Genomic DNA, 13664 nt, shown 5'->3' with positions numbered 1-13664 from the left:
GGAGGACTGACTAGCCACAGTGGTGGCACAGGAGGCTTATCCAAATTCTTTACTGTGGAGAAAAGATGCACAGCTCTTGCCAGACCAGTGGGCCCCTTCTTACCCAGTGGTGGCAAGACTCCTAATTTACAGGGATAGGGCCAATTTGTGGCAGCTGGCCCGGCACAATGACCCATCGACATCAAGAGGAGCCTCTGGCCATTAGGACTGGACAAATGTCACATTACTTCATTGGCCCCAGGATATTGCATGTTACTGGGTGGACACATTTTGAAATGAAAATGACAGACCTCACTAAAGCTCTAATGTGGGGGCGCAAGTGGATATGTATGGGACGGAGACCAAGACGAGGGTGCAAAACCTTTTAGCAGATGGTGGCCGAACAGGCAAAGGTGGTGGTGACTTTTCCTGTGGAGGACTTCCTCGCAGACAGAACTGATTGACGCATAAATTGTGACATTGGCCATCACCACAGAGCATGAGAATGTATTCACTCTTATGTGTTAAAATTATGAAGCAATTATGTCGTTTAAAAAGATCAACACTGGAGGACAGCCATCAGGCTGAATTGTATTGTAATTGCATTTAAGTAGTGCACGGACGGTCCCTGTAAGTATCGAACTGATGGTCACTTTAGGGTTGGACTGCTGGAGCCTTTGCAATTGCATCACTCCATTGGAGTAATCCAGACATCTGACTTGAAGTGATCATCTGGCTGAGTGTAGTAACTAAGAATCGACGTAAGAACAGCAAGTAGATTTATTTTCTTAGGAACACCGAGAGCCATGTTGCGTTAACGATCTCTAGGATGTCAAGTTCTAAATACTGCACGAGGAATAATGTTGGGACAGCTTGTGGCGATGAAAAGTGTACTCATAAGAAAACAAGCATTGGCCGCGACCAGGAGTTGTGTGTGCACGCAAAAATGAAATTAAAAAACGCAAGTGGTGCGCTCGCAGCGAGAAAAAGTGTGGTGCACGTCACGAGCGCTTGTGCGTGTAATTTCAAGCTGGTGGCCGGCAAGGTAGCATTTTTAAAGCAGCTACTAAATGTCTCGCCAGAGCATTACATGCGCTGGATCAGGCGAGACCTAAAAAGGGGTAACAAAAGAGGGTTTTGAAGGTTAAGATGAATGTGTACCCAGTTCTCGAAAACATGATTCGAAGTTACGGGCATGTGGGGTGTGATGCCTCAGACAGGCCAGTCCACCACATGCATTCAATGTCCCAGAAGTGGATTGCGAGAAGAGATGTTTTACAATATTTGTAAGCAATGGTAATTGTAAACTAGGTTTGGAGAGGAGTTCATTGTTGGGCTTTTATGTTATTAAAAAGTTGTGCTAATACGGATTGACGTGAAGGGCTGCTGACATTCAGAAGTATAAATAAAAGAATTACAACAGTGTCCTGGCATTAAGAACCACAAGAGCAGTTTGAGAACATCAGTCTGGACTAAATGAGAAAAGCTAAGTGTATTTAGACGATTAAAAACTTAACAGCAAGGAAACTGCCTATTAATTGTGACAATACTGAGCGCTGGGATGGTAAAGCAAAGCATTAGGTCATTGCAGGAAGAACCTGGCATGGCTTCAGAGAAGTGAGGCTGCATTAAACCCCATTTTTTGAGTCTTAAAAGTATAAGGAGCAACACATTTCTTATTTCTCTGCTTGGGATGATCTTTCTGCCTCTATCTTAACAAAAAGCTGAAAACTTTCTGTCTATTTTTGGGCAAGGGATGAAGTGGGATGAAAAAAAAATAGGAGGCTTGGGGTAAGCTTTTTGCAAAATGGAAGAGTATGTCCCACATGAAGTACACCACAATGCTCACCAGAACTATTGCTTTATGAGAGTGTAGTGAATCATATAATATAATTAATACATCACAAATCAATTCATGAAAAATAATGACTATGTAAGCAAAAATGAGAACATGTAAATAAGAACTTGATCGGATGAGACAATTATCAAATCATGTTTCGACAGTGTGAAAGGTGAGCACATGGTGCCAGTGATAAAGATATAAACTCAAAAAGTAATCAACAAGAAACATGACAGATTGAGTAGGCACATTTATTGCAGAGTACAATTTCCTATTAATATAGCTCAAATTCCACATTCTGCATATGTATGCAATCAATAAGTCTTCGTTGCTGTTTCAAAGTGGTTGCCCCAATATTATAACCGTGGAGTTTTCCACTTTGTCTACACACTGTTTGGCCTTTTACTGAGAGTGAACCTCACTACCAGAGTCTCACAACCAGTAAATTCATGGTAAATTGACAGTACTAACCACCAGTGTCTACGGTTTAAGATCAGGCTCTGTGCTGGTTACACATGAACATGTGAGCTCACAGGAGTGGGGGCTGCGCCAACGAGACTACTGTATTGAGCAGCCCTGTATCTACGCACAGTTAGCCCTTCAAAGAATGGTACTGACCTAGGGTGGGTCTAATAATATGGGTGGAGAGTGGATTGATGATGTAACCCTAAGATTGGCAAGGTGTCCCTGGGTTCTAGAACTTCCCACGCCCACTTAAAACCCGACCACAAGCGAGAGACTGATTAAAGACACTGGTCCTGGGAGCAACAACAGTGAATGTAAGCCCATTTGGAAGGAGAAGGCACCTGATACCCCTGCCAGAATGGGCTTAAGGACTTTAACTGCAGCTGAACCCAGGACTAGGATGGGTCTCTCAAAGGGCAGAGCGCTAATCCCATTAAACCAACTGAAGAACAGTTACAGGGAAAGTCTGAAGTGTTCACCTGGGGGCTGCCCCCTGCTCTGCTGATGACAAATAAAGGCTATGCATGATGACCAGGAGACCTGGGGGAGTACAGCGGCATGGTGTTCTGCCTGCCAGCTGTGGAGGAGATATGGAAGAAACTCAGACAAGCATGAGAGAGCCTCAGGAGCACAGGCAGCGGACAAGTCTGGCCCAGAGAGAACTGAAATAAAGTACCCTGTGAAAAAGCCCGCTCTTAGAGGCCAGAAAAAAGGCTCATGGTGGCCAGGGCTGGCCACCCGGAGGAGTGAGTCCAGGATAATCAAAATCTTGCTAGAAGTTAAAGTTCGAATCCCCAGGGACACAGTATGAAATGGATCGCGTAGTGCTCCCCTGCGACATCTAAAATTATCCCTGGGGTGGACTAGGCCTTGGCGGTCAGCGCAGTGTTTTTCTTATCCCTTTTGGAGGAGGAACTGTCCAAGTGGCCTCCTCTTTAATCAAATAATTGTTGCCCCCCCCCCAGAGACACTCTTCTTCACGTGAAAGTGTTGGCCCCACATGTGTGCGGGATCCAAAAGCAGACTAGCTCCCACCATGGCGGAAATTACGCTGTTGGGGTCTTGAGACTACCTCCACCCCTAACATCCTACTTTTCAAAGCTCTTCTGGAGTTTGAGCTTTTTCCCCACATACTGGCGTGTGGGGACCTATACGGCTGTATTCATTCAACTCATTGCTTTATTGATAATGTTGGTGGTTAACAATGCAAGGTTTACAATATAATGAATGTTGCATTACCTTCACTGGCTGCAACAATGGTGAGGCATAACATACTGCATATTGACACTGTACCCACTGATAGTATTGCAAAGGTGAAATAGAACATGTTTTCTGTTTTAATTTAGGTGCTGACAACCAGACAAAGCCATTAGGCCTGCTTTATTGATATGAACACCCCCTTATATTGATATTCGGCATCTAGTATAGGTCAGGGGAATTGTGATCCGATGATTCAGGGCCCACAAGGAGTGTAACAAGTTATGTGGATGTTCACCAAAGGCATTTCCAGCTACCAAATTGTTTATTTGTAATTTAATGTGCAGTCTTTAGCATTATCTGTTTAGTAAAAGCACTTTTCCTTTCTATAAGAAAAAGCACAGACTAGGCAATTTATTTAATTTTGTTGTTGAGTATAAGCGAGATGAGATTACAAGCACACACCATCTCACGACTTGGACAGCTCTGCTTCGCTCCCCTGAAAAAGTCAGGTACTACAATACGGTACTTGTTTCCCAATTCAGAGACAAATGCAAACCTATTACTTGTGAAGATCTCACATCGACTGCAACTAATAGCCCAATTTCTTACTGTTGGCATATAGGTCGATGGTATTTCGTGCCCTCATCAAGGTTTGCTGAGCACCGAAGTTGTCTATGTCCCTTAAACACCAGATAAGAATAATAAATACCTTGATAAACCCTTACTGCAGAAATAGTAGTAATTTGGAAAAGCCAAAAAACTGTCAAACTCAGAGATTCACAGAAAGATTCTATTTAAGAGAACGAATCGCTCAGAATATGAAATAGAAGATTCCCCCAAACCAGGGAAAGGGAGATACACTCCAAACAAACACCCAGCACGATGAAGAATATGCGCTGTGTCAGAAGACACTGGTCCAAAAGATCCACAGAATTCATTCCAAAACAAATTGCTAAAAGCATGAACTGGTTTGAGTATGGTGTTTCATGCAACTGGAGTCTGTGTGGGGCTGCTTTGTCACTTGTTAGCAACTCAGGAACCTGCAACTGATGGCTCTACAGGCACCAAGTGATGGATTATTGTCAGGGAGAAAAAAAATATAGATGCGTTATCCAAAGCGACCACTTGTTCAATAGTCAACATTAAGTGCCTAATGTGGATTAAGGAAAGTTACCACGTACCCATATGTAACCACTGCACCCGTCGCCCCCACCCAAGTTGAAGTGGGCCAATGGTGTCAACAAGGTCCCCCAGCCCTCCAGAGTTCATGTGGTTTCACCCCTCATGGACTCCCAGACGCCGCATGCAACCTCTGCACGCAGGTCCCCTCAATCGCAACTGCTCCCGGTAAGAAAAACAGATGCCTAAAGTCACCTCTGCAGATGTCGCCCCTGAGCTGTGGAGAAGAGAACCCCACATGTCCCTACGTACCTGAACATCACAAGACTTGAACTCCCTGTTGGTTCAACCCGACTGGCCTTCTAGCCAGAGCCTGGAGCCTCTTTTCGCAGTGACCGACCTCCATCGAAATCTCTTGGGCTCCCGATGCGGATTTCCCCCCTTTACCCAGCCATCCTGGTGCCACTGGTGGTGTTCTGTAGGTGCTGCATTTGACCTTGCCCACTACTCACCTCAACTCCTGGAGACTAGTCTTGTAAGTTGCTGTACTATACCTGTCTGAAGAACTTGGTCTTCCTTCCATAGGATAACTATGCAAAACTCAGAAATTGCACTGTGTCCACTTTTTAAAGTTAAAAGAACTCATATTTAAAGACGTACTTAACTGAACGATTTTTCTCTGATGCCTAAACATACATAAAGATAATTGCTATTTTTATATAATGGTATGGATCCCCTTGAGTCGTGTGTCTAATTTATTGATCACTATGTGTACTTGCAAATGTCTTGCACTCCTTTGTGTTAAGCTTAAGGCTGCTCGACCATCCTATCCCTTAACAGAGCCATTTGGGATTGCATAGCTAGCCCTAGCCCACTTGTGAGGGAAACCCTGGACACTCTATACGGTATGTCATATTTTTGATATACCACATAATAACACTGCTTCCTATCCTCAAGTCCCCAAAAGCGGGGCAAACCTATTGGAGCAGACCACCTCGGTTTCAAGTGGGGAGGGTGGTGCACCAAAGCAGCACAAAGCAAATTGCCATTATGCTTACAGGAGGTTTACTCTTGCTACTCCGAACTCTGTCCAACTTTTTACCCAAAGATATCGTGTATTGTAGTTTTCACACTCTGGAGAGGCCCTGCGTCAAGGAAAGGAGGGGGTTAAAGATCGTCTCAACCGCCACAATCAGATCATCAATTTGACTGAGATTACTCAAATCCCTTACATTCCTAGCACACTTATTGGAATTGGTGAGAGAGGGCAGCATTGCAAGCCTTAAGTTTACAGATGACGTAAAAAACAAATTTGGATAAATTTGGATAAATAAGTGGACCCACCAACACCCTAGATGTGTTCAAAGGGCTCAACAATCCCCCATAATCCCCCACTGCTGCAAAACCCCCTGCAACCTGAAAGAAAAGCAGGCAACCAGTAATATCCCTAATCAAAAAGTATAAAACAGGAGTGGGCACCCAAAAATATGGTGTTCGAATAACGGGAATATCCACTAAGGATCAAATTACAGCAACCTAATCAATAGCAGTCAAATGATTTGTCAAAGAACTGGAAGGGAGCAGCCTGGGTGGAAATGTACCAGAATCCTGGCAGTAGTTCGATTCTCAGTCCCCCTAGGAGAGCCTTCCTTGCTGGTTGCCTTGGAAAGCAGCACAACTTGCATGGAAATAAAAATCACCTAGCCAATTCCAACTAATATGACAAAGATTAATACGTTGACAACCCCACAAATAGCTTAAAATAATCAGCGCAGTCCTTCTTAAGTTACAGGGCAGCTAAGGCACAAAGATCAGCCCTCAAACACAGCACGTAAGATCATTTGGAAGAGACGCCCGGAGGACTCAGCCTCACTTTGCCATTCAGAAATAAGGAACGGTGTGACCCAGATGTAACATACGGCCTGAGACCTACGGACCAAGAGGCGAGGCCCGGCCCAGGCTCTTCTGGGCAACAACGGGCCCGCTCTTGGCCTAGGCACGCGCTCAGGCAGGCCCTGCAGGTCTCAAAGCGCTGTTACGGCTCAGGCAGCAAGCCAGCACCTCTTACAGGGCTGCACACAGTGCAGACTTATGGGGAAAGGAGTCTTCCTCAGCAACTTCGGCGTTCCTGGGATCTCAAAGAGCTATCATAGCACAGGCAGCAAGGCAGTCAGCCCCCTCCTCCAGGGCACAGTGCAGGCATATAGGGAACAAAACGTGAATGTAAAAATCATTTTATCAAAGCACGATAGAGAAATAAAATGTGGTCAGGAATAAATAAAATCTAGAAGGCACAAGTAAATACGACATGCTCAAATATGAAGCAAAAAGGAACACTCAAAATATTATTTGGAAAGGTAAGTCTTACAAATCTTAGTGGAACATAGGAAAAAAATGTTATGTCCCGGGAGCTTCATAGGAAGTGTAAAGAAACTGAAAGAAAGAAATCGCATAGTGCTGTTGGGATTTCATAGGCCTTTCTGCATCATATGTCCTTAACTAAAATGACAGGCTCTATAGATGCAGATGTCAAAACAATAAAAATGTTCATCAGGGTGAACCAGTTAAACAGCAATTTTAGAAAGTACATCGAGGGTCAGTTTCTGGTCTTGACCCAACATGAAGAAATACACATACGAAAATGAACTGAATAAACGAAGACCTGCAAACATTCTCTATTCTAAACCTGAACTTTGAGACTAGGGATGCAGTTTCAATTGCTGGAAAATGAGAAACATTCATAAATATGGACTATGTAACAGCCTGAGATTTACCATCTATGGTGTACCAGCATCCTACTTCTCACATCACAGTTTAAAACTGAAAACAGAGCAAGGACAAACATGGAGTTCACAAACGTCGATTCTCAACTCTTACAAACACGGTATGCATCATAAGAGAGAAATCAAGCTGAAATGGTTAAAATAGATCAGTTTAACACATTAAACTCAAATGCTGAGAGGTAAAGCAGGATACTGTAAGATATCAAATGCAATTATTTATTTAGCTACCAGATCAGGAATGGTAGAAGAGGGCACTGCATGTCACTTTAAATTAAAACTGAAGGGAACTGGAGAGCCACGCGAAAGAAAACAAAGGCACTGACCTAGTAATGCTTAATTAAAAAAAATGTTTGCAAAGAACTACATCATACTGAAATATTGTCCTCGTGAGTCTTACCTCCTTGTGTGGCTCCATAATGACAGTAACACTCTTCCCAGTGACCTGTGCCAGCACTTGCAGAGAATGCATGGCCTGCTTCCTCACAGTGGAGTTGGGGGAAGTCACCTCTCGAACTAGGTCATGGGTCACATGGTGAAAGGACTTCTCCTGTGCCACGAGTATGTCTTCAGTCTTCTCTTCGTCCTTTAGTGGAGTTGCACATCGAACCAAAAGCTGCTCCAGGGTTGTCTTTGCCATGGCAACTGCTCCATTAGAGACCTAATATACCAAGTACAAGTTTAGATTTCATTCTATGGCTAGCCACTGGATAGACATTCTTCAATTATAAAATGCTTACCATTATTAAGAAAAAACATTGCACAAACAGAAAGCATTGATCTGAATATAAGTGAAGTTAAACACTAAAGATATTTCACTTTAATAAATTAACAGAGCTGACACCCAAAATGAGAATCCTTTACCTGTGGTCCAAGGGCAGTCAAAGGTTACAAGGAGTCAACTGTGGCATTCAATGCTGCTGCCACTTCAAACACTAATGAAGCACCTCAGCACTACTCTTTCCTTTTAAATGTACATCAATGGCTATTAACATCAGGCGTTATACATCAGGCGTTAACCAAGACCATTTGATGATACTAAAACTATAGGTATATTATGCAAACTTATAGGGGTTTCAGTCAGCCCTTTCCATCCACTGGTCTGTTAATTGTATAATTCACATTTTTCCTCAACCTACTAAAGCAGTGACACTCAATATACGCCCAAGGGCCATTTGGAGGCATTCTCGACCTTTACATTTGTCCCCCTTGTCATCAGCAGGCAGGGCAGCAGTTTACTTGACTCAGCACTAAGATGTTAAATAAACAGGCTAGCATTTATTTACGGGTTAACTGAATATAATGAAAGGAAGTAACTAAAGTGACGGCACCACTTTAGTAACATTTTAATTTTTAAGGACATCTTGGAACAAACGTGTACAAAATAGATAACCTCTTCAAAATTCACAAAAGTGTATTTCTTTAAATACAAAAGCGTATCACCCTAGTACATCACATTATACCACTGAATTGAGAAGTATTTTGTTTTGAAGTGGTAGTTAACAAACTTAGAAATATTTTTGCTTCTCCTCACACTGGCAACAATGCCACTGGAGAGGCCCGGTCCTTGAGCGACTCCTGGTTCTATAGGGCATCGTCCAGGGCTTGGTATGCCGGCAGCTATTTAAGTTTTGCCTTTAAAGGTTTGGGACAAATTATGTGCTGGTCTTGCAGTCCTTATATTTACAAAAAGGGGTAGTGAGGGACAGAGTCTCTGAATTAAGCAGAAAGCTCTCACCCAGTCAAAAGATCAGGGCTAGATCCAACACCGTTTTTTAGCTCACTGCACCATCCCAGTTTCAGAACCTGGCTGTATGCAAATTAGTCTGTTCCTGTCCCAGTGCATGATGGGAACAGGACAAACCAAACTACAGAAGCCAATTCTTACACTGGGAAGGAAACAAGCTCCCGGGGACCGGTTTCTGGCATTACAGCCGTCTTCGGCCCGGTTTGCTTGAATCCTGATGGTGCAATGAGCAAGGGTCTCACATCTGAGAATACCCTTCCACGCTTAGGGTGGACAAAAATATTTACAAAAAGGGGTAGTGAGGGACAGAGTCTCTGAATTAAGCAGAAAGCTCTCACCCAGTCAAAAGATCAGGGCTAGATCCAACACCGTTTTTTAGCTCACTGCACCATCCCAGTTTCAGAACCTGGCTGTATGCAAATTAGTCTGTTCCTGTCCCAGTGCATGATGGGAACAGGACAAACCAAACTACAGAAGCCAATTCTTACACTGGGAAGGAAACAAGCTCCCGGGGACCGGTTTCTGGCATTACAGCCGTCTTCGGCCCGGTTTGCTTGAATCCTGATGGTGCAATGAGCAAGGGTCTCACATCTGAGAATACCCTTCCACGCTTAGGGTGGACAAAAATATTTACAAAAAGGGGTAGTGAGGGACAGAGTCTCTGAATTAAGCAGAAAGCTCTCACCCAGTCAAAAGATCAGGGCTAGATCCAACACCGTTTTTTAGCTCACTGCACCATCCCAGTTTCAGAACCTGGCTGTATGCAAATTAGTCTGTTCCTGTCCCAGTGCATGATGGGAACAGGACAAACCAAACTACAGAAGCCAATTCTTACACTGGGAAGGAAACAAGCTCCCGGGGACCGGTTTCTGGCATTACAGCCGTCTTCGGCCCGGTTTGCTTGAATCCTGATGGTGCAATGAGCAAGGGTCTCACATCTGAGAATACCCTTCCACGCTTAGGGTGGACAAAAATATTTACAAAAAGGGGTAGTGAGGGACAGAGTCTCTGAATTAAGCAGAAAGCTCTCACCCAGTCAAAAGATCAGGGCTAGATCCAACACCGTTTTTTAGCTCACTGCACCATCCCAGTTTCAGAACCTGGCTGTATGCAAATTAGTCTGTTCCTGTCCCAGTGCATGATGGGAACAGGACAAACCAAACTACAGAAGCCAATTCTTACACTGGGAAGGAAACAAGCTCCCGGGGACCGGTTTCTGGCATTACAGCCGTCTTCGGCCCGGTTTGCTTGAATCCTGATGGTGCAATGAGCAAGGGTCTCACATCTGAGAATACCCTTCCACGCTTAGGGTGGACAAAAATATTTACAAAAAGGGGTAGTGAGGGACAGAGTCTCTGAATTAAGCAGAAAGCTCTCACCCAGTCAAAAGATCAGGGCTAGATCCAACACCGTTTTTTAGCTCACTGCACCATCCCAGTTTCAGAACCTGGCTGTATGCAAATTAGTCTGTTCCTGTCCCAGTGCATGATGGGAACAGGACAAACCAAACTACAGAAGCCAATTCTTACACTGGGAAGGAAACAAGCTCCCGGGGACCGGTTTCTGGCATTACAGCCGTCTTCGGCCCGGTTTGCTTGAATCCTGATGGTGCAATGAGCAAGGGTCTCACATCTGAGAATACCCTTCCACGCTTAGGGTGGACAAAAATATTTACAAAAAGGGGTAGTGAGGGACAGAGTCTCTGAATTAAGCAGAAAGCTCTCACCCAGTCAAAAGATCAGGGCTAGATCCAACACCGTTTTTTAGCTCACTGCACCATCCCAGTTTCAGAACCTGGCTGTATGCAAATTAGTCTGTTCCTGTCCCAGTGCATGATGGGAACAGGACAAACCAAACTACAGAAGCCAATTCTTACACTGGGAAGGAAACAAGCTCCCGGGGACCGGTTTCTGGCATTACAGCCGTCTTCGGCCCGGTTTGCTTGAATCCTGATGGTGCAATGAGCAAGGGTCTCACATCTGAGAATACCCTTCCACGCTTAGGGTGGACAAAAATATTTACAAAAAGGGGTAGTGAGGGACAGAGTCTCTGAATTAAGCAGAAAGCTCTCACCCAGTCAAAAGATCAGGGCTAGATCCAACACCGTTTTTTTTTTTTTTTTTTTTTTTTTTTTTTTTCTCAGACATGAGTCCCTTTCTCACTGCTCCATCAGGATTCAAGCAAGCCGGGCCGACGAGGCTGAAATGCCAGAAACCGGTCCCCGGTAGCTTGTCTCCTTTCTGGTAAAGAATTGGCTTGGTAGTTTAGTCTGCCCTGTTCCCATGATGCACTGGGCCAGGGACAGACTGATTTGCATATAGCCAGGTTCTGAGCTGGGATGGGGCAGTGAGATAAATAACGGTGATGGATCAAGCCCTGATCTTTGGACTGGGTAAGAGTGGTCTGCTCAATTCAGACACTCTGTTCATCACCACCCCCTTTTGTAAATCGATTTTGGCCACTATAGGTGTGGCAGGGTATACTCAGACATGAGTCCCTTTCTCACTGCTCCATCAGGATTCAAGCAAGCCGGGCCGACGAGGCTGAAATGCCAGAAACCGGTCCCCGGTAGCTTGTCTCCTTTCTGGTAAAGAATTGGCTTGGTAGTTTAGTCTGCCCTGTTCCCATGATGCACTGGGCCAGGGACAGACTGATTTGCATATAGCCAGGTTCTGAGCTGGGATGGGGCAGTGAGATAAATAACGGTGATGGATCAAGCCCTGATCTTTGGACTGGGTAAGAGTGGTCTGCTCAATTCAGACACTCTGTTCATCACCACCCCCTTTTGTAAATCGATTTTGGCCACTATAGGTGTGGCAGGGTATACTCAGACATGAGTCCCTTTCTCACTGCTCCATCAGGATTCAAGCAAGCCGGGCCGACGAGGCTGAAATGCCAGAAACCGGTCCCCGGTAGCTTGTCTCCTTTCTGGTAAAGAATTGGCTTGGTAGTTTAGTCTGCCCTGTTCCCATGATGCACTGGGCCAGGGACAGACTGATTTGCATATAGCCAGGTTCTGAGCTGGGATGGGGCAGTGAGATAAATAACGGTGATGGATCAAGCCCTGATCTTTGGACTGGGTAAGAGTGGTCTGCTCAATTCAGACACTCTGTTCATCACCACCCCCTTTTGTAAATCGATTTTGGCCACTATAGGTGTGGCAGGGTATACTCAGACATGAGTCCCTTTCTCACTGCTCCATCAGGATTCAAGCAAGCCGGGCCGACGAGGCTGAAATGCCAGAAACCGGTCCCCGGTAGCTTGTCTCCTTTCTGGTAAAGAATTGGCTTGGTAGTTTAGTCTGCCCTGTTCCCATGATGCACTGGGCCAGGGACAGACTGATTTGCATATAGCCAGGTTCTGAGCTGGGATGGGGCAGTGAGATAAATAACGGTGATGGATCAAGCCCTGATCTTTGGACTGGGTAAGAGTGGTCTGCTCAATTCAGACACTCTGTTCATCACCACCCCCTTTTGTAAATCGATTTTGGCCACTATAGGTGTGGCAGGGTATACTCAGACATGAGTCCCTTTCTCACTGCTCCATCAGGATTCAAGCAAGCCGGGCCGACGAGGCTGAAATGCCAGAAACCGGTCCCCGGTAGCTTGTCTCCTTTCTGGTAAAGAATTGGCTTGGTAGTTTAGTCTGCCCTGTTCCCATGATGCACTGGGCCAGGGACAGACTGATTTGCATATAGCCAGGTTCTGAGCTGGGATGGGGCAGTGAGATAAATAACGGTGATGGATCAAGCCCTGATCTTTGGACTGGGTAAGAGTGGTCTGCTCAATTCAGACACTCTGTTCATCACCACCCCCTTTTGTAAATCGGTCTTGCAGTCCTTGGCGCTGTGGTCCTTCGTGAGACATAAGATGCACACCTTGTGGGGGGTCCCCTATGCCAATTTGTGATGGTAGTTGGGACAAAATTTAAATGGGATGTTCTCCATGCCTCAGCATTCTCCAACCACGTGGTGCTCACTGGCGAGGTAACCCATCGGGGTTAGGGAGCTCCCCTTCTGTGGAAGAGTGGTATTCTCCCTAGTGGTCTTTGGTGTTTTGCAGTGGAAAAAACTCTTCAAAGCTCCTCCGTCGTGCGTCCCGACCGAAAAAGAAAAAAAGAATAAGAAGATGGTGATCGCAAACAGGAATTTCGGGAGAGCACATCAGACATCGCATAGGGAATGGACTTACCACCAAATGGTAGCCTAAGACATCCACCAAAAATGGAAATGGAAGAATAGATGCACAGCATGTGAATCCAGAAGAGGATTCATGCTGCAAACCACCATGTTTGCAATATCCGACTGAGTGAGGGAGAGCGTCCAAGAAGGCATTTTAGATTATGGTACAAATGCTGGGCTTTCGGTTGAGATTTTATTTCCACCTGCCTGAAGCTTTTTTGATTCCCGGTCAGCAGGAGATACAGGAAAAGCCCCATTAATTTATTGCATGCAATAAGTAGCCTGAAACACTAGGGTCTAAGGTAATAGGTGGATAGGGAGGAATTGTGGACCCATCTGGGATTGTCTATGCCT

The 13664-nt window shown here is 45.0% G+C and overlaps 1 protein-coding gene across 2 annotated transcripts in view; it reads right to left on the bottom strand.

The window, feature by feature from the left end:
• TRRAP (transformation/transcription domain associated protein) overlaps positions 1-13664 on the bottom strand; it is a 737638-nt gene that overhangs the window by 564879 nt on the left and 159095 nt on the right. For both annotated transcript variants that reach the window (XM_086940544.1, XM_086940545.1), the window contains exon 26: positions 7784-8044. In XM_086940544.1, coding sequence (XP_086796670.1) covers positions 7784-8044 — 261 coding nt within the window. The remainder of the gene's footprint in view (positions 1-7783; positions 8045-13664) is intronic.

This window comes from Lissotriton vulgaris, chromosome 10 (assembly GCF_964263255.1).
Source record: "Lissotriton vulgaris chromosome 10, aLisVul1.2, whole genome shotgun sequence".
Taxonomy (NCBI): domain Eukaryota; kingdom Metazoa; phylum Chordata; class Amphibia; order Caudata; family Salamandridae; genus Lissotriton; species Lissotriton vulgaris.
This window is presented reverse-complemented; position numbering and strand designations above follow the sequence as displayed.